Raw genomic sequence first — 25,946 nt, 5'->3', positions numbered from 1 at the left:
GCTGTGCATCTAAAAAAGACAGTAGAGGGACGCGATCAAGTCAGCACTATTATAGCACGTCCCTATTTCTGTATGAAGAACACACTGTGAGTCTGAAAAAGCCGTGGCCAGGTTAACCTACGACAGGTTAGGTCAGGTCAGGGCAAATATGAGCTGAAAGGCCCCTGTTAACCCCTGGTTATCCTGCTCTCTGCCATTTTCTTTCCTAACACTATCTTAGCCCAGGTTTGCTGTGTGGTAAAAAAAAAAAAAAAAAAAACTTTAGACATATGAAACATGTATGCTTAAAACTAAATAATTAAGCACTTCATCTACATTTTGACCCACAGACTCTCTTCACAACAGGGTCTCAAGATCAGGCAATAAAGGCCTTCATCATGACAAATGGTATGTGCTTTAGTTTATTTCCAAACTTAGCACATGCCAGTAGACACATAGTAAACTGGGAGTGTTCAGAGGTTTGTCAGTCCTTGGATAGTTATTCGCTTTGACCAGTTGATTATGGATCCTTGGAAAAAGTAGGCAACATTTAAAGATGTAGGACTGCAAAAAAATTGTTTGCTTAGTATGTATTTTATGATTTAAAATAAAAATGCCTTGCAGAGCCTGTTAAGACTGCTCTGGCCTTTAGTGTAATTCTGAGCTGCAGAAACTCTGACGAGCAGTCACAGGTCTCTGAATTTGCAGGGAGAGGCGCCTCTCCTCATCACGCCTCTCTGTGGGACCCTGGGCTCGGGCCCCTATAGGCCTGTGTGTTAAGTAGGCACTGATGACATCCTTAACACGTTACCACCACACAAAGACGATGCTTAAAACTGCTAACATAGTCTGACATTGAGCTGAAAAACTTTCACTTTTAAAGATCTAAAATGAATCACATCAGATTTGTGTCCCCCGTGTTTTCACTTCCAAGCTCAACCGAGGGACACTTGAGGCTCCTGGATGTACTGGTACAAAATCTGTCATGACTTTCACTTTGCCTCAATATCTTGCCTTGTCAAGGTGCTAAGTACCCACACAGGAAACTGATGTGACACGCTAACAGGAAGCTCAAAATTGTCTAACCAGCACATCCTTCCTCTGCTGCTTCACGACATCCCTGCACAGAAAACATGAGCTGATCCAGAGCCTGTAGTTGGAGAGCTTATGGGTTTATGTATCAGTGTGCAGTTTATATCCTGTGTAATCTCTGAGTGGTTACAGAAACCGATCTGTGAAAACTGATGTGTCCTGAACTACATGACTCAAAAAATATTATTTCAGGATGATCAGCTATTTACTACTACTACTACTGATTATTTCATTAGATTTATCCATTCTCCTAAAATGACCAATTTTACATCAAATAGAACTACAGATGTTGTGAGTTTACGGCAAGTGCTTTTCCATCTTCGTGTTGCATTCACACAGGATGATACAGAGAAAGGATGCACTGAAGGTGTTCTCTGTAGCTGAAGATGACACCACCATCGTCCTTATTTAGCACCAGTTCTTCAGTCTTTCAGACCACGTCATCCAAAGTGACAATAAGCTGCAGACATGTGTCAGCTGTTGTGTTCCATTATATTACAGAAGGAAAAGATCAGCATGAATAAGAGACAACAAACACCTCCTGGTCCATACCGTCTACCTGCTTTATTACGTAGCCACTCTAATAATACTGTCTGACCTTATGATAGCACTGTGCACCAATGCCAGTTGACTGCATGACTGACTTATAAAAACCTTTATTTCTATGCAACATGGTAGAATGTCAGGACTGACATTAAGTCAGAAACCAAAAAATATAATAGCACACTGTCTCTGCATACACATTATCTGTTGTGAAATACAAATTAGAGCAGTCAGAAGCAAAACAACACATCAAAACCTGTACTTATGACAGCGTGTGCATGTTTGATTTGAATCCAGTTGTATCTATGCATGCAAATGAAAATCAGAAGCAACCTGTTTATCTTCTTTCATTCATTGAATGACTCAGCTCAATGTGAATCATTTAATGAGGCACTTCAATTGTAAGAAGGTCCTTTTAGCCACAGCCAGACAGCCGTTGTGCGTCCAATCTCTGAGCAAGTTGTTCAGGTCCAACAGTGACGCAAAGTGGCGCAGGTAAAAGCAACCAGTCTGGTTCTGTAATCATTTTCGACTTCGCTCCAGTTCTCCACCTACAGCATGAGTCACTTCTGGCCTGTCACTGTGTCATGATTGTTCACCAGCTTCCTCCATCTCTGCATCTCCTGAAGTTGCGTTTTCCTGCTCCGGGTCACCGGGTAGGGCGTCTGCAACCGTCTGGATGAGCTCCTCAATCTGCTCCTCTGATAACCGCTCTTCACTCTCTTCCACCATCTGAACACAACCAGAAATTTAAGGCCACATTCACCAGTGTCTATTATTACAAACAGTTTGAACACTTAAGAATACTCAGCTTTAACTGATTTTATTTTCCTGTGTTTTTAAACATTGTTTTGATGCATTTCTTGGCCTTATTTAAAGCATCTTGGTGATAAACATAAGATGCTGTACAATGGATACTGTAAAAACTGCCTCGCCTTGACTGTGTTAAATCTATGTATTTGCAGTTGTCAAAACAATCTCACCTTAGGCTCCATCACTGCCACATATTTGCATGAGCAAGTGGAGTTTCCAAGTTGTCACAGAAGTGTAGATGTTTAAATTTCCCAAATGGATAAGAAGTCCTTGAAATGGACATATTATACACATTTCCAGGTTCATAATTTTATTTTGGGGTGCTTGTGGAAAACATTTACATACTTTGATGTTCAAAAAACACACTATTGTTCTCATACTGTCCATTGCTTTCTTTAACATGTATATCTTACAAGATAGTATCAAAAAAGCATAACATGATCCCTTTAAGGTGGATTCTAAAATTGGATTTTTGATAATCTACAGTTCCATGACAGCTGCCAAGTTGTGAGTTTTAAGAGCAACAGTGACACAGATTGAGACAATTCAAATGTTCAACCAAAAAGTGACTCTGACAGTGATTTCCCCTCTATCATGGAATCAATGGTGTCTTGTAAAGTGCAGGAATGGCTCAACACAACTTGTTTTTTGGAACAGTGTTACATATTAAGTTGGTCAAAAATAAACTAATGAGTAATTCCAGCAGCAGGAAGTGTCTGAGGGATTGACTCAAAGCAAACTGCAGTGCTCATGTTTATTGTCATGAAGATATAGACATACAGACAGGTAAGACGTACTATTATAATAAATATAATAATAGTAATTAGTGACACTCACTAGTTGAATTTCCACTGCTGTCTGTGGCCGGTGGTTCAATAGCTGCAGTTTTTCTGCCCTGATGGAGGAAAAATATCAATGAGTGTATGTTAAACAGAACAGTGCATTCATACAGGACACGCATTTATCTTAAAAAAAAAAAAGAAAGCAAAATACTGTGCATCTTATGTATCTGATATGTATGCCTTTGTGAGATCTCACTGACTTTGTGAGTTTTTCAGGCATCATGGTGGTGAGGAACTCCTTGATGATCTCTGGACTCTGCCTGCTGCAGGGCGTCTTCGACAGGTACTTTAGCGTCTGTGTGGACATGCAGAGGAAACTGTGGGCACACTGTTGTAAAAGTGTAGATTTGACACAATGGACTCATAAGAGCAGGTTTAAGTCAGAGAAGAAGGGGATGACATGTGCCGACCTCATACATGATGGTGTTGAGGTTCTGCTGCCCGGAGCTGTGTTTGTTCTTCACGGTGTCCTTCCTCTGTTCCTTCAAGTCTGTCAGCAGTTTGAACACCTGAGAAACACAGACACACAAATCTAAAGTGACATGAAATTATTCTCATCTCTTGGCTGGACGGTACAACAACATTTAATGTAAAACAGTTACCTTACACCTGTGGTTCCCAATCTTTTTTCTTAAATTACGCCCCCCCCCCCCCCCCCCCCCCCCTTTTTCATAATTCAATAAAATGACGACCCCTTACTCATGACAATAACAGTACAAAACAACTGATACAATGTACAATTAAGCCAAAGAGGGAAAAAAATATCTGCAGGGAGTGTACTATGAATAATTTGGATACATTTTGAGAAGATTATTATTTGTGACTATTGCAACAGAGAATAATTTTCCTGATAATTTTAGTAACTTTTTACACAATGCTTTGTCTGGATTACATATTCTCAAATGTTTTAACAATCACACACACTTGACACTTGTTTTTTTTTTTTTTGACAAATTCAATGTTTTCTTCTCCCTGAGTCTTTCCATCGTTCTATCAGCTCCACTGTGTCCTTATGCTGAGAGTCTTTTTTATTTATATCTTAAAAAAGATAAAGATTTAATTTAGTTTTGTTCACAGGAATGAATAAAATGCTGAGATGTAGGTCTACTCTGCTTTCTGACGCCTCGCAATGACGCTTTGGCGACCCCTTGTGGGGTATGGAATGAGTGCCTTACCTCATAGTTGCTGAGCATAGCAGCGTTAGCGTTTTTCCTAAAAAGAAGAAGATCAATAAAGTTTAGGAATAGACGTTCATTCTTGACCTTTGGAAACTGTATATGTAACCAAATAATTTCCACTACTATCTATTCTGTACAGTACATTTGGAATCATTACAAAAATGCTTGCTGTATCTAAGAGTCAAAAACCCAAACATATTAAACTTGTATGTCAATTATCAGTAAAATGACATAAAGCCCAGAAAAAAGAGAAAATCGTAACATTTGAAAGGGTACCAACATTTCTTTGAAAATTAGTTAAATGATTGATCAATTATGAAAAATGTTGCCCATTTTGATTCATCGACTGTTTCAGCACTCCTTCACCAAGCCAACACCGACAATGCTCTTCGAACCTTTCATTCAAAAGGTGGTTTCAACCTGTGCTTGATTCAGTGTCTTATTTAAACCTTTTGTATATCATCAAAACACGAACACACCAACACAAACGCTCAGTGTCAGACAGTTGTCTGATGAAGTAAACAGCTAACAGCATCAAGTCTAGAACATGGCTTATTCACCTTCTGAAAGGATATTTATTGTCATTGTCATCATTTTTATAAAGAGATTACGATTTCCTGTTTTCGTTTTCGATTGCAATCAGACAGGTGTGAAAAAATGTGCCTAAAAACGTTTGGTCACTCCGTTTCCAACAGAGCGACTAACTGCGACAAAGACGTAGCTGTTGGACGTTTAACCACAATATTTAGATGAAGTTCAATTAAACATACATCGACCAATCAACAAAGTCACTACACCAAAATCTAAAGTAAAATATGAATAAAAATATCTTACACTTCCATTTCGCCTGGCACTTAGCTTTGGTCCGTTTCAAAAGTGCCCGTGTTGAAACTCTAGACCAGGTCAAACGTTCCGCCGGCAGCAAACTGACTTTAGCGTGACTGACTGGTTTGTGCTGCCTTCTCATTGTTTCACAGGTCACTTAATTTTTTTTAAAACTGTGGTTTATTTTGTAATGCAGACCCCAAGGACGTTTCCAATTCAGGAGTTTGCTCTTTTTTTGATATTTTATATCTGCTTTATGTGAGATCATTATCAGCCTTATATAGATCATCTAATATATTTGCATCTTATTTGTTTATACATATGTGGCTATTTCTTGTACTCCAATTTCATTTGTTTTGTATGAGCTTATTTCTTTTATTTACATTTTAATAATTTATATATTAACTTATTTCTTTCATTTTGCAATTGCACTTCCATCTGTTTATGAATGCAGTTAGTGCTGCTTGAAATATGTACTCTCATGTTCCTGAATTATGGGTTTCTGATTTGTTTTATCTTTATTCTTCCATCTTCTCTCTTTTATTGTGGAAAACACCTTGCTAGTATTCTCAAAACAGTGGTATTAACACATATGACAGTATGACAATTCCATTTGGTTTTATTTGAATAGCTACAAATCGCAACTAAAGCTACCTCAGGGCACTTTTCATATAGACCATGGAGGCTGTACTCTTTGTAACATACTAACATAATATTGCACAATAGTTTTTAAATGTAATGCATAAAAAAAGATTAAATCAAAATCTAAAGACACTAAAAAAAGGCAGAAATTGGAGCCAGACTGATAATGGATTTTTGTGGTTGACATTGATATTTGAGCATTTAAAAAAAGGATAAAAATAACGATTCCCTAAATGAGGTTATCAAAGAAAAATGACAAAAACATAATCCAAACCAGGAACTTTACAGTCAATGCTGTCTGGTGGATAAACTATATAATGCCTCAAAACACTGTTTATATATTGCCTCAAACATATTGTATCTTTGGCATTTTTGAACTGTCATTTCTTGTGAGTTCACGGATGACATATACCCCAAAACAGATGTATATCAAAGTAAATGTATGATAAGATATTATGGACTGATAATATTGGCCATTTGGAGTCTAAGAAATCCAACCAGATTCTTAGCTTCTTCAAATCTACCGGGGCAGTGTGCCCACGTTTAATGTGAGCAAGCACAGGATCCAAAACACAATTTTTATCTACAGAAAGCTTTAAGAACAGTGATTTGACTGTTGCTGTGAAAAAAGCTAGACAACGACGAGGGGTGGCAGGCGGGTGGGGGGCCGCAGTGGGTGGACCACATCGATACGGCCCTGTGGACAGCCTCTATGGGAGACCCCGTAGAGTCTTCCAGACGCCTTCACGTAACAGTTACGCACGACGTATCACGAAATGAAGCGTCGAGCGTCTTCGGTGACGGCTTTTAAAGCGATACCTACAGCTTCGCTCGCGCCGCACGCCTGCATGCTCCAGTATTCAATTCAGTCCGTTGGCAGTCAACGTTACATCAGGCAAACATTTCATCAGACAAAGAAGCTACAGGCGCCCGATAAAAATGGCGAATACAGAGGTAAGTTTAACGCTCAGCCTCAAGAAGCCCGACCACCAGCATCCACATGTTATTTTAACACCCACCTGGACACTAAATCAAACTCTCAGCTGTCAAACTCTCAACGCCGTGCTGTGCCTGCTAGTTAAATGTGTCGTAGCTAACATGGAAGTAGCACTGTACACACATTGCTGCCCCTCTGTCTCTGCTGCTCATTAGGGAAGTAAACTTTGGGGGGGTCGTTTCGTGGGAGACACCGATCCTATCATGGAGAAGTTCAACGCATCCATCGCTTATGACCAGAGGATGTGGGATGCTGACATCCGTGGGAGCAAGGCTTATGTGAAAGCTCTGGAGAAGGCGAAGCTGGTCACCACGGATGAGATGAACCAAACTTTGCACGGTCTGGATCAGGTGAGCAAACACACACACACACACACACACACACACACACACACACACACACACACACACACACACACACACAGCTACACTCAGCTTCAGGGAAAATAGACTAACCTTAAGATCACCAGATAACCACATCTTAACTCCAGGCTAGCTGTTAGCTGCAAAAGACTAGGCTGTATGATTATGAACTTTTTGATACACCGTTCTCTCATGATTGCATTTGCATGTGCGCATGAACAGGCAGTCCTGCTGCCCTGTGGATATGTGTGTCACTGTCTGCCCTTCAGTGTTGATCTAAGTTAATAGATGACAGCTGAAAATGTGCCATGAGCGCAGAATTCCTCTCTGCATTCTGCTGAATGTGTGGTGAACAATACTATTATCATGTGACAGATGTCAGCTGCCAAACAGCTCAGGTCAGGTTTCAGGCTGCCCTCTCTGCACCGATGTTTTGCTTTGTCAATGCAGGTGACATCAGGCAAGCAACACAATACAGAAACACAAATGATGTTGATAATTTGACGTAAAAATTTACATAAGTGGCTAATGTTGCAGAGAAGTCAGTGGCTCCATGTAAATGCTATGTGCTGTTTATAGGTTCACATATAGCAAAGCAAAACTATTTAATCGCTTTCTATGTATTTTGCCTGCTTAATGATCCTTAATCAATTTTTTTTTATCGTCCAGATTTCTGAGGAGTGGTCCAGAGGTGTTTTTGTGATCAAACCTGGAGATGAAGACATTCACACTGCCAATGAGCGCAGGCTAAAGGTGTGGTAAAGCTTGTTTGTCCTGCAGAACTAGCTTTGGGAGTTAAGCGTTATAATAATGAATAGAAAACTCTTGAAAATAAGACCCAGGTTGTAATTATCCTTTAATCAATGGTGGCTATACATAAGAGGGTTTTAGATCCTCATCAGAGGCATTACATGTATAAATGAAGTGCCATTATCTTACTATGCAAACCTGCCAGAGTAACTTTTCATTTTCTGTTAGTTTGCCTTCATTCACTCAACTTTCTATATGCTTAAAGGAGTCTGGTCATATTCAATACCCTACTAATTAGTGCTGCCCCTGTAGCCACAGCTTGATATAACTTACTCCTCTGTGACAAAGACCCCCATTATTGTCCAGAAACTATTAAAATCACACCAGTGAGCCACAGTGTTGTGCTTGGTGACATATTGCTTCATTACAATGAACCATATGAACCATCCTGCTGCTGTAAACACTCATAAGAGCATCAAATATGTATTATTCCACTGCTGAAAATAGTCACCAACAAATGCATTATTAACTCCTGTGGGAATTATGCTAGGGTTGTTTAAAAAATGGATCTGTTTCAGTATACCGCACTTCTGAGTGTCGTAAAGTATTGAGAAACAGACTAATGCATTGGTGCTTTTGTTATTTATCGTGGGATCTGTTGACAGGAAGGAAGAAAACAGAGTAACAGCAGCCATATCTTTAAAGCGTCAGCATCACAGAGAGCTTTCGGGAGAGCAATGAACCAGGAACTCATGGATAGTTTTATTGTTTTATTGTGTGAGTCATGAGCTGTAAACATACAGCCCTGAATGCTTGCTGATGGTTGTGATGAGAGATGTTGTAGTCCTCTTACTGGCTGTCTTTTCAGGAGCTGATTGCTGTACCTGCAGGGAAGCTGCACACTGGCAGGAGCAGAAACGACCAGGTATGACTTTACAACATCAAACTGTAATGACCGAAATTGTATTTGGAGGTGCAGCCGATGTGTTAGTCCAGTGTAAGGACTGGCAGATGAAGTATGAACAGACCGTGCTGCGTGTGTTTGGGTTGACCAGGTCGTGACTGACATGAGGCTGTGGCTGCGAGATGCCATCTCAACCCTGACAGATAATGCCCTGCAGCTGATATCTACCATGGTGGAGCGGGCAGCAGCGTGAGACAGACACACACTGGTACACACAAGCACACACACATCTACTTATAACTGCTTTTTTAAAGTTGCCCTGTGGTGTCTTCTGTCACCTCTTTCTAAATCTCAGAGAAATTGACGTCCTGTTTCCTGGTTATACCCACATGCAGCGAGCTCAACCAATCAGATGGAGCCACTGGATTCTAAGGTGACCTTTTTATAAAGCAGAACTTTCATTACACATCTCTCACCTTTTTATATTAGATGACATATTGTTCATGTCAGTCTCACACTTCTTTCCCCTTTCGTACCTCCAGTCATGCTGTTGCACTGAGCAGAGATGTGGATCAACTTCAAGAGGTCAAGAAAAGAGTTAATGTTTTACCCCTTGGCAGGTATGCTGTGATCTCATTTTAACTCTCTGACAATGATTTTCACTCATAGGCGTGATGATTAATAAGGATTCTTGTTTTTTTTAGTGGTGCCATTGCTGGGACACCATTTGACATTGACAGGGAGCTGCTGCGGACAGGTCCGGCCAAAAATTACTAGATTATTGCTGCAAAGTTAAACATGTTTGTGAGCACTTTTGTTACAGTTATCCTTTACCTGTGTCTTGTTTATGTTTATTTTTATGGAAGACGTATTTAAAACATTGTAATTTTTCCTCTCCTGGATCTGTAGAGTTGAACTTTGCTGACATCAGTCTAAATAGCATGGATGCCACAGGCCAAAGGGACTTTGTTGGTATGTAAATCACAGTCTCAGTCTATTAATGGATATGAACAATGAAAATACATACAACTTAAATAGCCTTTTCTCTAAATGTTCTTTTGTGTTTACTTTTGTGTGTGTGTGTGTGCGCACGTGTGTGTGTTTCCTTAGTGGAGTTCCTGTTCTGGGCTTCATTGTGTTTGACCCATCTCAGTAAGATGGCTGAGGACCTGATGCTGTACAGCACCAAAGAGTTCTCCTTCGTCGCCCTCTCTGATGCCTACAGGTCAGTTACAGTCTTCACATGCTGCTAACACTGCACAGCTTTGGATGAAAGCATTACTCTGTGGCACTGTACAAAGCTCCCTGTGTGCAGTATAGCAGTGCATCAGTGGTAAATGCTATTTAAACTTTAAACTATTTTAAACTTTGTATGGGCATGTCTTATTTGTAACATAAGACAAAAATCTAACAAGGCGGGTCTTTACATACAGTGGAATATACGCCATTGTGTATTTTGCAAAGATGTTTTGTTCCACTGATGTTTCTGTAAACATGATCATGGTGTTTCTGTACTTGATGATACAATTTCGTCATTTAAACAAAAAATAAATTATTAGCATTCAGCAGCTGCAGCTCTCATGAGCCTAAGGGCTTACTGCTACGAAGTGCTGCACATTTCATGCAGCTCAGTCATTTATTGTGCTGTTGATGTGTGTGTTTACTTCCTCTTCCCCCCATATTTCCCTTCTTTCTTCTCACCTATACGTGTGCGTGTAGTACAGGCAGCAGTCTGATGCCCCAGAAGAAGAATGCTGACAGCCTGGAGCTCATCAGGAGTAAAGCAGGCCGTGTCTTTGGCAGAGTAAGACCTCTGACTAACACTTGTGTTCAATCAGCTTGTTACCCGGTCACCGTGGCCTCATTTTGCCAGTTAATGTTGTGTCTGGAGTGCTCACACCTAATGCCATGTTGGGTCAGATGATGAAACAAAATGCGTAATGCGAAAAAGTAATGATGCTAGAAGTGCATTTAGTGTAGACTTATCACTCCTACCACCATCTAGAAGTTTTCCTCTGGGAAACCAGTGCCCTCACGTGCCACAAAGCTGTCATTAGTTTTTCTGCAGAATCAAACCTGGCAGCCCACCGTGTAAAAGTCAGGTTTTGCTAGTCAGACCTTTATGGATCAATCTTTTTACCTTTCCAAAACAGAGCAGCATTCAGACTTGCTCTGACACACTTAATTGCTTTCTTTTATACTTTATATGAATGGTCAAGCTCAAGTTTTGACTTTCTCCGTATTTCAGTGTGCAGGGTTCATGATGACACTGAAGGGCCTGCCCAGCACCTACAACAAAGACCTGCAGGTATGAAAGTGTGTCTTTGTGTGATGATTTTTTTTTTTCCTGGACATTTTTTGTCATGCTGTCTTTGTCCTTGTCATCCGTCCTCAGGAGGATAAGGAGGCCATGTTTGACTGTTATGATACTGTTCACGCTGTGCTACAGGTGACAACTGGAGTCATGTCAACTCTCAAGGTAATTCAAGTCACTGTAATTTTGCAATGAAAAAAACCTGTTCTAGACCTCCCAGCATTTCAAAAGACAAAATGATAATAATGTTGTGACCTTTGCTGTTTCTCCTGTGTTTCAGATTAACCAGAGTGTGATGGAAGCCGCCCTCAGTCCTGACATGTTGGCTACTGACTTGGCCTACTACCTTGTGAGGAAGGGGGTGAGTAGTGTTTAGGTATATTTCCATCCAAATACAAATTGTAAGATTTTTTTCAAAAAACATTTTATTCAAAAGAAAATAAAGGTCAGTACAATGTGAATATTCTTAAGACGCTGTATCAAAATAACATCAAATCAAGTAGTAGAGTACCAGCGAGCCATTATAGTCAATTATGGCATTTATTTTTGTTCATTAATTATGGCACATTTATCAACATGAATTCATCTGCTCAGCTCTCCACATACATATTATGTGCCTCTTCTGTCTGGCTCAAGTTTTGCCCTTTTTGAAGCTGAACTGAAACAATACTTAATATGTGGCATAGCTCTAATCAAGACAGTAGCAAATGTATTTTTATGTTTGTCCGTGTGTTTGTGTGTTACAGTGTAACCCTGTGTTATTCTGTGTTGCAGGTGCCTTTCAGAGAGGCCCATGGCCTCTCAGGTAAAGCTGTGTTCACAGCTGAATCCAGAAATATCGCCCTGAATCAGCTCACTGTGGACGACCTGAGTGCTGTTAGGTGAGCTGTTTTCTTCTCATTCACACACATGCTGCAGTTTCCGCTCCAGTCATTATGTCTCATGATTTTTTTTTTCTCTCCTCTCTTCTCTGTGTCTCTTCATTTTAGCCCTCTGTTTGGAAGTGACGTGTCCTCAGTGTGGGACTACAGGAGCAGTGTGGAGCAGTATAGCGCCCCTGGAGGAACGGCCAAGAGTAGTGTTGCTGCACAGGTGGAACACCTGAGGAACTGGCTTAAGAAACGGGCACAGTGACCTCAACATAATTTCACCATAAAATTTTGAATCAGGTTTACTGCCACAATTAAGATTCGTTTGAAATGTCAGATCGAGGTCAAAGTGACCTATATATGACTTGAAATTATCCTGACGAGGGAGTCCCTGGTGCGGGGAAATCTGATCTTATCTCATCTAAAGCCATTCAAAAAGTGTTTTACAGCCTGATCCAAGTCTGACACCACAAAGGCATCTGAGACAATTAACTTCCACACAGAATCTAGATGGTGGTGTTAAATTGCACAGATTGGTTTGGGACATTACACGTCTGCCTGAAATTACAGCTCAAACACAAAGTAAATAATGTGAGGGACAGGCAATTTTTAAACAAAGGTTTTCGGTATCTTTTTTTCGGATGTTTATACAGAAATCTGAAAAAAATGTTTAAGAAACACAAACAATCAGTGATCAGATTTTATTGACATTGAATCAATCAGTATTATTTGTGAAAAGCCCAATCAGAGCATTTCTAAGTGAAATAATTAAAAGTCACATTAGTAATCCTAAAAGAGTTAAAATAAATTCACTTACTCTCCAGTTTGAATTTCATTAATGTTGACAATATATACAAAGCAATGCATTAGGCACTTAGAGGGTCATATCATAAGCAGGAATAGAAAAGAAGCTCTTGCTCAGGTAGACAATCACAGATATTTACTGTATTTACTGTACATTTAGAACTCATTTGGTTTCCCAACTAATAAACACGTGTACAGTACATGTAGAAAATGCCTCAATCCTCTTATCTTGCCTCTACTGCTTCTTCCATCCTCAGCAGGTAACTCAGATGGGGAAAAAATGGAAACCTCTAATTCTACACTTTTTATAAATCACACTTCTGTCGCACATAAAAGCAGATTAGAGATAATGTAAAGCTATACTGTGCAAATATAAAACGTTGAATCCTAATGACAAGAAAAACAAGGGAAGTTGACATAAAGCCCTGCTGAGGTAAAGATCTCTACTCTGTGCAAGCTGCAGGATATTAAAACTCACATGGAGACTGAATGCTATCCAGAGATGAGCTAACTTATCTTACTAATTCAAAACTGATGGTTACAGAGTCAGTATCACTATTTGTCTACAGTCTACAGCCATGCTAACAGATGTGTGAGGCTGGACTCAGGCACCTTGAGCTAAATGCTAACATGCTGACAATGACAAAGTTAACATGATGATGTTTAGCAGGTATAATGTTTACCATGAGGTTCATCTTAGTTAAGTGTGTTTGCATGCTACCATTTCACACAAAGTACAGCTGAGAATGATTTGGATCTCGTTAGTTATTGTTAATACACCAATGTACTGGACAAACTGAAATTTTGACCTTATGATAACGCTAGATAAAAACCTAAAAGATCACCAAAGTTATTCCAATTCATTCAGATAGGGACATGATTGTCTGTGCCAAATTTCATGGCACACCATCCAAAAGTTGCTGTGACATTTCAGTCTGGACCAAAGCAGTGGACCAAACTTTGCCATCCCTAGAGCCACAGCATGAGTGTGTTCAGATTTAATATTCTTAAATAAATGCACAATGTGACTAAACACTGAAGGACCAGTTTGCAGGATTTTAGGGGATCTATTGCCAGATCCATTATATATCTATCAATTGCCACCATTGCATCTGTATAATCACCTAAAAATAAGAATTGTTTCCTTAAGTTAAAATGAGCTCTATATCTGCAAACAGAGTGGGTCCTCTTCCAGTCCACCTTGTTGCACATTTCTACAGTTGCCCAGACAAACAGACAAACAAAACACTCGCTTTAGAGAGGGCCTTTCACATTTTAGGGGAGGGTGAGGTGAGGGATGATCAGTTGGTTGCCATCTGTAACGTCACTGCTAAATGTCACTAAATCCTACATGCTGGGCCTTTGAGTGTGATTAAATGTACCAACACTAAAACCACCTCAGCAACAACAACAAAAAAGAGTAGCATTGACTTTGCACATTAACTTGTCTCACTGTCACAGCAATGAATAACCATAAACATCATTAACAGTTGGCTGTTTCGCTATCACACAGGTAAAAGTTGCCTTTATACATACAGTAGCTTTTGTCACTTAAATCAGCTCTTTCCATGCGCTGAGTCAGTGTATCAGACCCGTAGTCCCGAGCACAACCGAGAGAGCGCCGAACCACAGGTGGATCACACTCGTCAGAGCTGCACTCGCCTTGGATCGGTACACAACTCTGCCATCCAGAGGCTGCGTAGGTCTGAAGATGTCGGTCATGGGCTGTCCTGTCCAGAATCGGCACTGCAGAGCTATTGCATCCAGCTGGAGTGGAGAGGAGCCGAAGGGACGTTTACATTGAATAAGGTGAGTGCAGAAGAAGCATCTGTTAGTAGTAGTAATAGTACTCACCTGTCGACTGCTGATGGGCAGGGTCCTGTGAAACACAGTCCAGGCAACTGCCTGTTCACATCCTGGAGTTGTCATGGAGCCCACGTAGCGGTAGTAACTGTGGAGCTCCTTCGCTGACGGGATGACGTCACTGAGCCGAAAGTTTGGGATCACTGTGCTGCTGCCTTAACACACAGAAACAAGGGAGGAGAAGTGTCAAAAGCAGAGCTGGGATTTGGTCAAATTATACAATAGACTGAAAAAATAGCTTTGATCAAAAGGGCCCTGATACTGTAAACTAAATAAACATATGTTCTTCATATTTAAAGCATCCATACCATTGTTTTGTACTCGGCCCAAAGCAGCTATGACTGCATCCAAATGAGGATGATCATCTGTTGTTTCCTGTGAAGAAGACACCATCAACGTGGCTGCACCATCTTTTTTATTTAGAATACAGAGTCATGAAGATGAATACATGTTAATGCATTACCTCAAACAGGAAGGCCAGCAGAGCTATACCCGCCATGTCATGTTCTGCCTCTGCCAGAGAGCCGTACGGCTCCTTGATGTGGACTATATGCAGCTGGAAACCCGCAACACAGCAAAATGAGTGAGAGTATAGTCGAGTGAATGCATTTTATACTACAGTTCAGAGTGTAACACAAACTTCTGTTGGAATATTAACTGCCCTCTGATTATAGATTCATAGGTAAATTAATTAATAATGGATAGTTTCTCCTCTGATTGGCTGATTTGACAAAACTGTACCATCCCACTCATGCCTAATGCTGCACCAGGATAAATGACCTGTACAATAAGTCAATAAGTACATCTGTAGACAGTTTTAATTCACCAGCTTTAGCCTATTCGACTACCACAGGCTCTCACAAATACAAATAGGTGGCAGTCTGAGAAATGGGATACTGATGATAACATAAGAACAGAAGACATATATATGCATATATATATTTTTTTTTTTTGCCAGATGAGTGTTAATTTAGTTGTTGTCCCTCTAATGAAAAATGCTAAAAATGTTCCTTGCTTGCTGACCCTTGTGTTAACTAAACTATGTTTCCCAGCACAACATCTTTATTTCCACATAATATTATTATAATGATATAATATTCCATATATTGATAAGTTGGCTCCTGTGTGACATACCTCCATGGGGAACCTTTCTCCGTCAATGGTGTGCTCTGATCCTGGTCTCCCATTACCTCCCCAGTGAAAGTGAAACTGGGCGGCTCTGTAGTGACCCGGCAGAGCTCCTCCCGTCAGTCGGACCGACTGCGGTAGAAGAAAGTGAGCTACAGGGGACAGAGACTGTCTCTTAACACAGATGTCAAAGTGTATTAACAAACCAGAGGGATTCAACATCTGCCAGCAACATTTGGCATTGAGGGGAAGAGAACAAAAAAAGTGGGCTCCTTATTACCAGAGTGTCCTTTGTTTTCCACTGTGATGTTGTTTGTGTTGGTGTGACCAATGAAGTTGAAGGGTGGCAGGGCGCTGTTGACGTGCACTTTGCTGGTGACAATATTGATTGGTGACTGGCGTAATCCTCCACAGCTGGGAAACTGAGCTTCCCAGCGGCTCGGGTCTGAACAACACAAACAGCAGCAGAAACATCATTGTTTCCCCCACAGAAGAAACACAGTGCCTTTAAAGCTCTAAAAAAACAAGAAGATTCATCCGTTCTATTGTGAAAAGGGCTTCTAGTACCACAAATCCCACTAAGAATGAACATATAGACTTCTGCTTTCAGTTGTTCCCACCTTATTGGATTGGTGCATTGCAAAATAATTAGCTGTAAAACTACAGCTTTAAAACAAACACTGCATTATAGGCTGAAGGTCATTCATAAAAGGGACTAAATATTGGGTTAGGGTTAGGGTTTGACCTCAGCTGCATCTTTTTTTAAATTTGCCTAAACACTAAACAAGAAAAACTGTTTTTTTATTATTTTAAATTTTTTTGCCAAACAAGCCATGAACACATCATAGTTGCCTGTTTACACATCCAGCAGACACAGAACAACATCAACATTAATTTGGATTCATGCTTCAGGCCACCGGATAAATGCAGTGTCTCTTTTAGCTTCGTTTTTAGTCTCTACAAACTCCTTTTACCTTTTACATACAAGCAGTCATGTGATCCTCATAGACGCTTTAAAAACATGGTGTCTTTTTGCCAGCAGTCCACCAATATAACAACTTGATGAAACTGGAAGTCCAAATTTGTCACATGGGTCTGCTGTGAGTTTAATAATTTAGGTGGATCATCGTTTGACTTACGGAGGTTTTCACAGATCACAAGCTCGTGGTGGATCTGTGGATCTCTTTCCTTCTGGTCTTACCTCTGCATGTGTCGTCACAGGAGTACTGGCTCTGGTAACACCACTGAGCTGCAGAGAGAGTGCAGCACTCAGGTCAGACACAGACCTACAGTGTATTCTTCTTCTTCCTTGTTTCCCCTTTGCCAGACAAGATGTTAATAAATGAGTATTAATTCTTCTCTTTCACGCTCTATTAGCCACAGTGGGTTTTTTTTCTCAGTCAGCAGTCTTAGTAGCTGATCTGCTAATGTGTTTGTGCAGCTGAACTTTGAGAACGCTGTCTCTCTCTCTCTCTCTCTCTCTCACACACACACAAGCCAAGATAATTATTAATGCTCAAATTACTAATCCAGCCCTTCACTTGCTTTTTTTGTGCTCATTAGTTAAATATAAATGATCTGATTGCACTTATTCAAGAAAGCATGATAAGATCATCAGCGATGGCAAATTAACGATGTATTACAGTCACAGGACACACTCAGTTCCACCAGTTGGCCTCCTGACTAGCTGTTCGTGCTGAGTTCGAGGTTACACAGACCCTGAAAACATGGACTGCTTTGAACAAGTGGGGTTAAAAAGAAAACACAATGGAAGCTTTGATTCAGCTAAAGAAAACAGCTGTCGTGACAATATACTAAATATATGAAATGACATGATCTTTGGTTGGAAATTCATTCAGTTACACAAATCGAACATTTTTCTTCACTGTTTTGATGCACTGAAGCAAGATTGAGAATACAATCACCCAAACTGTTTACATTTGCAAAACTGTTCACACAATCAACAAACAAACTGGTGCCTAAAAAGCCAAAATAGACACCAAAAATGAAGAATTTCTTTCTTTCTTTCACCTCTGAGAGGCGATAAACAAAACTGAGGCAGTGACTGTTTGACCTCTGACCTCCGAGTTTGTCCTGAACATGAGATTTGTCTGTTTTTATCACTGACGTTGGCAGAAGAGTCAGAACACTGGAGGAAAACTGTTCACATTAAAGGTCTGTATGATACATACTCGTTAGTTTGCAACACTCTGCGCTGTGCTGGACTTGTAAGTAGATTTATCTCACTGTTGACACTCAAACAGACACATTAACATGCCTGCAAATGATAAAGATGCAGCAGCTTCTCATAATGCCTGCTCAAACACAGTGGGAGCTAAATCGCTATTAATGACTTACATTCCATCGTAAAATAAATGAAGAAATGCAACCTTGTTATACAGCGTTCACCAATTAAATTAATTAAATTAAAGCCAAGCACTGTGAGTTGCAGATAGAGATGATTTTTAATCTTTCAGAAAAGCGAGCTGTGTGTTGTGCAACAGTGGTTGTGATTACACTGATTGCATTCGGTGTAAAGTGGATCGCTGGCTCACAAAACCTTTATCCAGCTTCTTAACTACCTCTACGCCGCTGCATTAAACGCGTCCATCCAACAGGTGCTGATGAAGTCATTCAGCCTGGTGCTGTGGGTGTGTATTGTGTTGCTGATGTGAATGAAACTCCAGCGTCAGACTCCGCGGTGGGAATGAAGGGCGCTATAGAGAACCATTTAGCTAATATAGGAACACAGATTAACCCTGCTGCCTCCCACAATGCCACTCTTTGAAAGGGGACAACAGTTCTCACCAACTGAGAACAATGCACAGGTGGAGGTTGGCTTTACTCCACCTGGCTCATACACCTGTGCCAAACCGAGCAGTGCGGAAAAGTCACACCTGAGAAAATCCACTGCAAGTCCACCAGCTTTGATTTTATTTTCCTTTTCTTATAATTATATGTTTTCTAAGGAATCAGCATAGAGACATTTCTCAATTATATATATTTTTTTCCTTTAAAGTGACACACTGTGAGTTTTGAGAGACAAAGTGACACATTCAGCACCTTATGAAGAAGAAGCTGGACTCATAAACAGTAGAAAACACTGCAGCTCAGTTCAGGACACTCACTCGTAAGCTCATGTTAGCCAACTTTAGATAGATGTTGCTGTGTAACTTCGATTGGCGAGTGTGTTTTCTGACTTTGTGAGTCTTCTCTTGTGAACTGTGATCAAAGCGGCTGCTTTTCAACAAAAGTGCCACTTTAAAAATAAGCAAGTCCACTCGAAACCCGAGCTTTAGAGCAAAGACTAGTCAATTCACAGATAAATTGATCATCAGCAACTCTTTTAATATTCTTTTAAATAGTTTTTCCAGCAAAAATGCTTAAAATTTGGAGGTTCCAGCTTATCAACTGGGAGTATTGGCTGCTTTTGCTTGTCTTATGGTAGTAAATTAAATATTTTGGGGCTTTGGCCTGTTGCTAGGAAAAAGCTGATGATTTCGCCTTGAGCTTTACTGTTTTTTTTTTAACCAGCATTCACATATTTTTCACTGTTTCCTGATGTTTTATAGACCAAATGTTAATGAATTCATTAAGAAAGTAATCAGCAGGTTATTCATTAGTAATAAAAACTAGAAAATTCCCCCTGGGAAATTTTGAAAGGGACACGGGGTGTGTTCGAGCCGACAAAATTATCTACGTTTTAAAGTTTGAATGAAGTCTCTAGGACAAAGTATGGCCGAGCAGCGGACAATTGAAAAAGGCTGAAATTTGAGGAAATTTCCCCATTCATTTCTTATGGGAAATTTATCGCAGTTGTTCGCGTCTTACGTCGGCCTTCGATGGTCATAGCTCGAAAACCGTAAGAGATATCAAAATGTGCCGAGGGTCATTTGGAGCCGACAAAATTATCTACGTTTTAAAGTTTGAATGAAGTCTCTAGGAGAAACTATGGCGAAGCAGCGGACAATTGAAAAAGGCTGCAATGTGAGAAAACGGCAGATATCAGAGGCAGTCAGTCCCTGATTAATGAATTGCTCTCAGCTGTGTTTCTGTGGCTTTCTCCTTGTCTGTCTCTGTTGATCACCTCAGCTGTCTGTGTCTGCTTCTCTCCTCTGCTTCATGTCTCTGTTAACATGAATTAATGAACTGAATCAATAAACATGAATGGAGCTAATGCTAACGGAGCTAACAGAGCTAACACTAATGGAGCGAACAGCTAACGGTGCGAATAGAGCTAACGGCGCTAACGCAACCAGAGCTAACTGTGCTAACAGAGCTAATAGAGCTAGCGGCGTTAACAAGGGGGCGGGGGGATGGGGTTTTCATTATGCATTTGTCTGTGTGTGTGTGTTTATGTATCTGTCGTTGTGTGTGACTGCGTATGTGTGTGTCTTCGTCTGTTTCTGTGGCTTTCTCCTTGTCTGTCTCTGTTGATCACCTCAGCTGTCTGTGTCTGCTTCTCTCCTCTGCTTCATGTCTCTGTTAACATGAATTAATGAACTGAATCAATAAGCATGAATGGAGTTAATGCTAACAGAGCTAACAGAGCTAACACTAACGGAGCTAACACTAACGGAGCTAACAGCTAACAGCGCGAATAGAGCTAACGGCGCTAACGCTAACAGAGCTAACTGTGCTAACAGAGCTAATAGAGCTAACGGTGTTAACAAGGGGGCGGGGGGATGGGGTTTTCATTATGCATTTGTCTGTGTATGTGTGTTTATGTATCTGTCATTGTGTGTGACTGCGTATGTGTGTGTCTTCGTCTGTTTGTGTGTGTGTGTCTGCTTGAACTACACAAGCAGCCCAACCAGCTCCTACATGGAGATGTGTATAGTATATATGTGTCTGAATGTGTGTGTGTGTGTGTGTGCGTGTGTGCCTGTGTAACTTCTGCCCCACCTGCTGATAATTACCTCTCTACCTCTCCCACTTTTTACCTGTTCCTGTTCAGTTTTGACGTGCTGTTTTTAATCACTTTTTAGCTGTTGGTTAGCCCTGCTTGTGTGTGTGTTTGTGTGACTACTGTCTCAACCTTTTTGGCAAAGCGCTTGGTGAAGCTGAGTTTAACTGTTTGTTGGATGGAGATTGTTTTCAAACAATGCCCTTGTTTTGACTGAGCTCGTTAAGATAATCATTCTCAGGCTTGTTGTCCTGCAGATGTGTGTGCGTGGGTTATTGACCGGTGTGTGTGTAAATGACAGTTGCACCTGTTAAACTCCTCCCTTGAAAAGCGGCTTTTTCGCTGTCGGTTTCTTCCGAACAACTTGCGATTGTGTCAAAACCGTAGTTGCTATCAAAAAACCGATTACACTGTGAGATGCGGACAAGTCTGGGCCAGATGTACGTGTGTTTTATGTCCAGATATTCTTTAGAAAAATGACAAAATGGTCGACTTAAAAAGACTCTGCGACTCAGAGAACAGGAGTTTGTATTGTATGCAGTGAGATTTGGGTTCGGCGAACCTCCTGAACTAAATCCTCTGGTGAGAGAACCGTACCTCGTATCAGAGTGTACTATAGATCATCGGACTCCCGAGAACTTCCTGAGTCCGGCCATCTCCTCGTTTTATTCCTGACACAACAACTTTTCGTTTTATGGCGATCTAAAGACAGGAGGCATTTCTGCTTTGCTCACAAAACAGCTCTGAATTTTAACATGGGACTTAATGGGAGAACAGGAGGGCGCTGGCTGCACAAAACGTCTCACTATTTAAATTCAGTAAGTCTCTCGGCTTTTTCGAGGACATCACACGAAAGAGGACAAGTTTGTCTACAAAATGAGCCCAAAATTATGCGTGTAGAGTGTAATTTGTGGCCGTAGCGACAAGAAAAAGAGAAGATTTTCAGATCGTTTTTAGACTCTGTGCCACTCTAGCACGCACTCTAGCACGAACATTCCGCGCAATACACACCCATTATAATCTCAAAATTTCCCGCCAAACGATCACTGTCATTGAACAGTGACTGATCAAAAACTATAGGACCAATCAAAATGTGGATGAACACACCAATAGACCAGACTTGGGTCTACATTTTAAAGTTGAAATGAAGTCTCTCGGTGAATGTATGCCTGAGCTACAGATGTTTGAAAAACTCCAATTTCAATCTTGTTTTTTTCGCCCGTCCCATTCATTTCTTATGGGAAATTTATCGCAGTTTTTCGCGTCTTACGACGCGAAAAACTGCGATAAATTTGAGAAAAGTAATAGCACACCGATCCCGAACAATACGCACGTTTTGATATATAATTTGCGAGGGTTTTCTCAAAGCTGTGGGACGAGTTTGAGGACGAAAACTTGGAGGAAGATGAAAAATAATAATAACTAGAAAATTCCCTCTGGGAAATTTTGAAAGGGACACGGGGTGTGTTCGAGCCGACAAAATTATCTACGTTTTAAAGTTTGAATGAAGTCTCTAGGACAAAGTATGGCCGAGCAGCGGACAATTGAAAAAGGCTGAAATTTGAGGAAATTTCCCCATTCATTTCTTATGGGAAATTTATCGCAGTTGTTTGCGTCTTACGTCGGCCTTCGATGGTCATAGCTCGAAAACCGTAAGAGATATCAAAATGTGCCGAGGGTCATTTTGAGCCGACAAAATTATCTACGTTTTAAAGTTTGAATGAAGTCTCTAGGAGAAACTATGGCGAAGCAGCGGACAATTGAAAAAGGCTGCAATGTGAGAAAACGGCAGATATCAGAGGCAGTCAGTCCCTGATTAATGAATTGCTCTCAGCTGTGTTTCTGTGGTTTTCTCCTTGTCTGTCTCTGTTGATCACCTCAGCTGTCTGTGTCTGCTTCTCTCCTCTGCTTCATGTCTCTGTTAACATGAATTAATGAACTGAATCAATAAACATGAATGGAGCTAATGCTAACAGAGCTAACAGAGCTAACACTAACTGAGCTAACAGCTAAAGGTGCGAATATAGCTAACGGCGCTAGCGCTAACAGAGCTAACTGTGCTAACAGAGCTAACAGAGCTAACGGCGTTAACAAGGGGGCGGGGGGATGGGGTTTTCATTATGCATTTGTCTGTGTGTGTGTGTTTATGTATCTGTCGTTGTGTGTGACTGCGTATGTGTGTGTCTTCGTCTGTTTGTGTGTGTGTGTCTGCTTGAACTACACAAGCAGCCCAACCAGCTCCTACATGGAGATGTGTCTGGTATATGTGTGTCTGAATGTGTGTGTGTGTGTGTGTGTGTGTGTGTGTGTGTGTGTGTGTTTGTGTGCGTGTGTAACTTCTGCCCCACCTGCTGATAATTACCTCTCTACCTCTCCCACTGTTTACCTGTTCCTGTTCAGTTTTGACGTGCTGTTTTTAATCACTTTTTAGCTGTTGGTTAGCCCTTTTTGTGTGTGTGTTTGTGTGACTACTGTCTCAACCTTTTTGCGAAACTGCTTTCTGAAGCTGAGTTTAACTGTTTGTTGGACGGAGATTGTTTTCAAACAATGCCCTTGTTTTGACTGAGCTCGTTAAGATAATCACTCTCAGGCTGGTTGTCCTGCAGATGTGTGTGCGTGGGTTATTGACCGGTGTGTGTGTAAATGACAGTTGCACCTGTTAAACTCTTCCCTTGAAAAGCGGCTTTTTCGCTGTCGGTTTCTTCCGAACAACTTGCGATTGTGTCAAAACCGTAGCTGCTATCAAAAAACCGATTACACTGTGAGATGCGGACAAGTCTGGGCCAGATGTACGTGTGTTTTATGTCCAGATATTCTTTAGAAAAATGACAAAATGGTCGACTTAAAAAGACTCTGCGACTCAGAGAACAGGAGTTTGTATTGTATGCAGTGAGATTTGGGTTCGGCGAACCTCCTGAACTAAATCCTCTGGTGAGAGAACCGTACCTCGTATCAGAGTGTACTATAGATCATCGGACTCCCGAGAACTTCCTGAGTCCGACCATCATCTCGTTTTATTCCTGACACAACAACTTTTCGTTTTATGGCGATCTAAAGACAGGAGGCATTTCTGCTTTGCTCACAAAACAGCTCTGAATTTTAACATGGGACTTAATGGGAGAACAGGAGGGCGCTGGCTGCACAAAACGTCTCACTATTTAAATTCAGTAAGTCTCTCGGCTTTTTCGAGGACATCACACGAAAGAGGACAAGTTTGTCTACAAACTGATCCCAAAATTATGCGTGTAGAGTGTAATTTGTGGCCGTAGCGACGAGAAAAAGAGAAGATTTCCAGATCGTTTTTAGACTCTGTGCCACTCTAGCACGCACTCTAGCACGAACATTCCGCGCAATACACACCCATTATAATCTCAAAATTTCCCGCCAAACGATCACTGTCATTGAACAGTGACTGATCAAAAACTATAGGACCAATCAAAATGTGGATGAACACACCAATAGACCAGACTTGGGTCTACATTTTAAAGTTGAAATGAAGTCTCTCGGTGAATGTATGCCTGAGCTACAGATGTTTGAAAAACTCCAATTTCAATCTTGTTTTTTTCGCCCGTCCCATTCATTTCTTATGGGAAATTTATCGCAGTTTTTCGCGTCTTACGACGCGAAAAACTGCGATAAATTTGAGAAAAGTAATAGCACACCGATCCCGAACAATACACACGTTTTGATATATAATTTGCGAGGGTTTTCTCAAAGCTGCGGGGCGAGTTTGAGGACGAAAACTTGGAGGAAGATGAAAAATAATAAGAAGAAGAAGAAGAAGAAGAAGAAACGCGCGGGATAGTAATAAGTGACTCGGGGCTACGCCCCGAGTCACTGGCTCCTGCAGCTATGAAATAGCTGTAGGAGCCAGTGACTCGGGACGTTGCCCCGTGTCCCTAATAAGAAGAAGAAGAAGAAGAAACGCGCGGGATAGTAATAAGTGACTCGGGGCTACGCCCCGAGTCACTGGCTCCTGCAGCTATTTCATAGCTGTAGGAGCCAGTGACTCGGGACGTTGCCCCGTGTCCCTAATAAGTCCTGGTTGCAGCCCCCGATACTCTGATCACTGGTTTTCAGTCTGTGGCTACAAATTAATATCTCTCAGAGGTCAAAATAGACAGAAATGTACACAGAATGTAGAAATTAGCTAAGAAATATGCAGATATTTGTGTTATAGAAAAGTTTTTTCTGCTCTCTTAACCCAGGTTGGAAATCATTGATCTGAATTAAATGATCTAGCTGGTAAAGTTTTTTTTTAAATAGCTGTGACCTGTCGTAAACGAAATGCTGCAATAATCTCAATAAAATTTAAGTAGACGCAGACAATGTCTGTGTGTGTGTGTGTGTGTGTGTGTGTGTGTGTGTGTGTGTGTGTGTGTGTCCTACCTGTGCACTGAGAGAGGAGAGAAAGCAGAATCAGGAGGTAGACAGAAAAATCCATGATCAGCACAGAGACCAGAGAAGATCCTGACAGACTAATGTCTCCCGTCTTCACATACTGACTCTGAGCTGCATTGGACAGTGGGAGGGAGGTGGTCATGAGTAGGACAAGGTATGTATGTGTGTGTGTGTGTAACAGAGAGAGAAGAAAGTCACTTTGAGAAAGTACCCCCAGTTGTCAGATGTCTGAGTGAGGAAATACAGCCACCTGCTGGTACAATCAGATACTGTGTGGTGTTATTTCCAGAAAGGTTCCAGTGTTAAACCGAAGTGGACGCAGCCTCTGCCTCAGTCATCAGACTTAAATCTGTATCACCATCTCAGGAATGCAAGTTTAAACAGGGTTTTGAGTAGTGGATTCACAATGAGAAGAAAAACTATGCCTCTGCCAAATATTTACACAGGATTGTATAAAGGATGTTACTACATGGGCTCAGGAGCACTTTGTGAAACCTTGTCAGTAAACACAGTTTGTTTGCTAATGATTAATTCTGTTTTTATTTGCTTTTTACACAGCGTCAGCGTCACTGAAATGGAAACTAAATGGCAGTAGCCTTTTTCACAGAAGACATTTTATTCATGGCTGCATTCCATGTAGCTGCTTCAGTTTCAGGGTCCTGGTGCTGCTCGTGGTGGCTCACGGTCACACTGTTGTGACTTCCTGGGACACTTGAATAGAACAGAGCCATTGC

The 25,946-nt window shown here is 41.0% G+C and overlaps 3 protein-coding genes across 3 annotated transcripts; 1 reads left to right on the top strand and 2 right to left on the bottom strand.

Annotated features, from left to right (window-relative positions):
- Positions 1 to 1,620: 1,620 nt before the first annotated feature.
- Positions 1,621 to 5,317, bottom strand: LOC121617511 (calcitonin gene-related peptide-receptor component protein). Its single transcript, XM_041952704.1, has 6 exons — positions 5,282 to 5,317; positions 4,445 to 4,481; positions 3,680 to 3,778; positions 3,470 to 3,564; positions 3,265 to 3,322; positions 1,621 to 2,346 (listed from the first exon to the last, which is right to left on the bottom strand). The coding sequence occupies exons 1-6, from the start codon at positions 5,287 to 5,289 to the stop codon at positions 2,200 to 2,202; spliced, it is 444 nt and encodes a 147-aa protein (XP_041808638.1). The 5' UTR covers positions 5,290 to 5,317; the 3' UTR covers positions 1,621 to 2,199.
- A 1,398-nt stretch (positions 5,318 to 6,715) lies between these two features.
- On the top strand, positions 6,716 to 13,243 carry asl (argininosuccinate lyase). The gene is made up of 16 exons (XM_041952415.1): positions 6,716 to 6,868; positions 7,067 to 7,261; positions 7,943 to 8,026; positions 8,892 to 8,948; positions 9,079 to 9,176; positions 9,283 to 9,360; positions 9,470 to 9,547; positions 9,632 to 9,684; positions 9,837 to 9,899; positions 10,038 to 10,152; positions 10,647 to 10,731; positions 11,176 to 11,235; positions 11,323 to 11,406; positions 11,522 to 11,602; positions 12,016 to 12,122; positions 12,231 to 13,243. Exons 1-16 carry the CDS (start codon positions 6,854 to 6,856, stop codon positions 12,373 to 12,375), a joined length of 1,398 nt encoding a protein of 465 aa, XP_041808349.1. The 5' UTR covers positions 6,716 to 6,853; the 3' UTR covers positions 12,376 to 13,243.
- A 1,249-nt stretch (positions 13,244 to 14,492) lies between these two features.
- Positions 14,493 to 25,255, bottom strand: LOC121617774 (carbonic anhydrase 4-like). The gene is made up of 8 exons (XM_041953005.1): positions 25,201 to 25,255; positions 17,107 to 17,154; positions 16,186 to 16,350; positions 15,912 to 16,057; positions 15,241 to 15,333; positions 15,086 to 15,152; positions 14,769 to 14,932; positions 14,493 to 14,681 (listed from the first exon to the last, which is right to left on the bottom strand). Exons 1-8 carry the CDS (start codon positions 25,253 to 25,255, stop codon positions 14,493 to 14,495), a joined length of 927 nt encoding a protein of 308 aa, XP_041808939.1.
- Between the last annotated feature and the right edge of the window lie 691 nt (positions 25,256 to 25,946).

This window comes from Chelmon rostratus, chromosome 14 (assembly GCF_017976325.1).
Source record: "Chelmon rostratus isolate fCheRos1 chromosome 14, fCheRos1.pri, whole genome shotgun sequence".
Lineage (NCBI taxonomy): Eukaryota > Metazoa > Chordata > Actinopteri > Chaetodontiformes > Chaetodontidae > Chelmon > Chelmon rostratus.
Note: the sequence above shows the minus strand (reverse complement) of the source record. Positions and strands in the feature narration are given on the sequence as shown.

Coding starts and splice junctions, on each gene's coding strand:
- LOC121617511 (XM_041952704.1), bottom strand. Junction 3,779..4,444: donor CTATGCTCAGCAACTATGAG/GTAAGGCACTCA, acceptor TGTGTTTCTCAG/GTGTTCAAACTGCTGACAGA. Junction 2,347..3,264: donor CAGCAGTGGAAATTCAACTA/GTGAGTGTCACT, acceptor GGTTGTGTTCAG/ATGGTGGAAGAGAGTGAAGA.
- asl (XM_041952415.1), top strand. Junction 11,407..11,521: donor GAGTCATGTCAACTCTCAAG/GTAATTCAAGTC, acceptor CCTGTGTTTCAG/ATTAACCAGAGTGTGATGGA. Junction 11,603..12,015: donor ACTACCTTGTGAGGAAGGGG/GTGAGTAGTGTT, acceptor TCTGTGTTGCAG/GTGCCTTTCAGAGAGGCCCA.
- LOC121617774 (XM_041953005.1), bottom strand. CDS start 25,255: ATGGATTTTTCTGTCTACCTCCTGATTCTGCTTTCTCTCCTCTCTCAG. Junction 17,155..25,200: donor TCTCCTCTCTCAGTGCACAG/GTAGGACACACA, acceptor CTCTCTCTGCAG/CTCAGTGGTGTTACCAGAGC. Junction 15,153..15,240: donor TGCTGGCCTTCCTGTTTGAG/GTAATGCATTAA, acceptor TCTTCTTCACAG/GAAACAACAGATGATCATCC.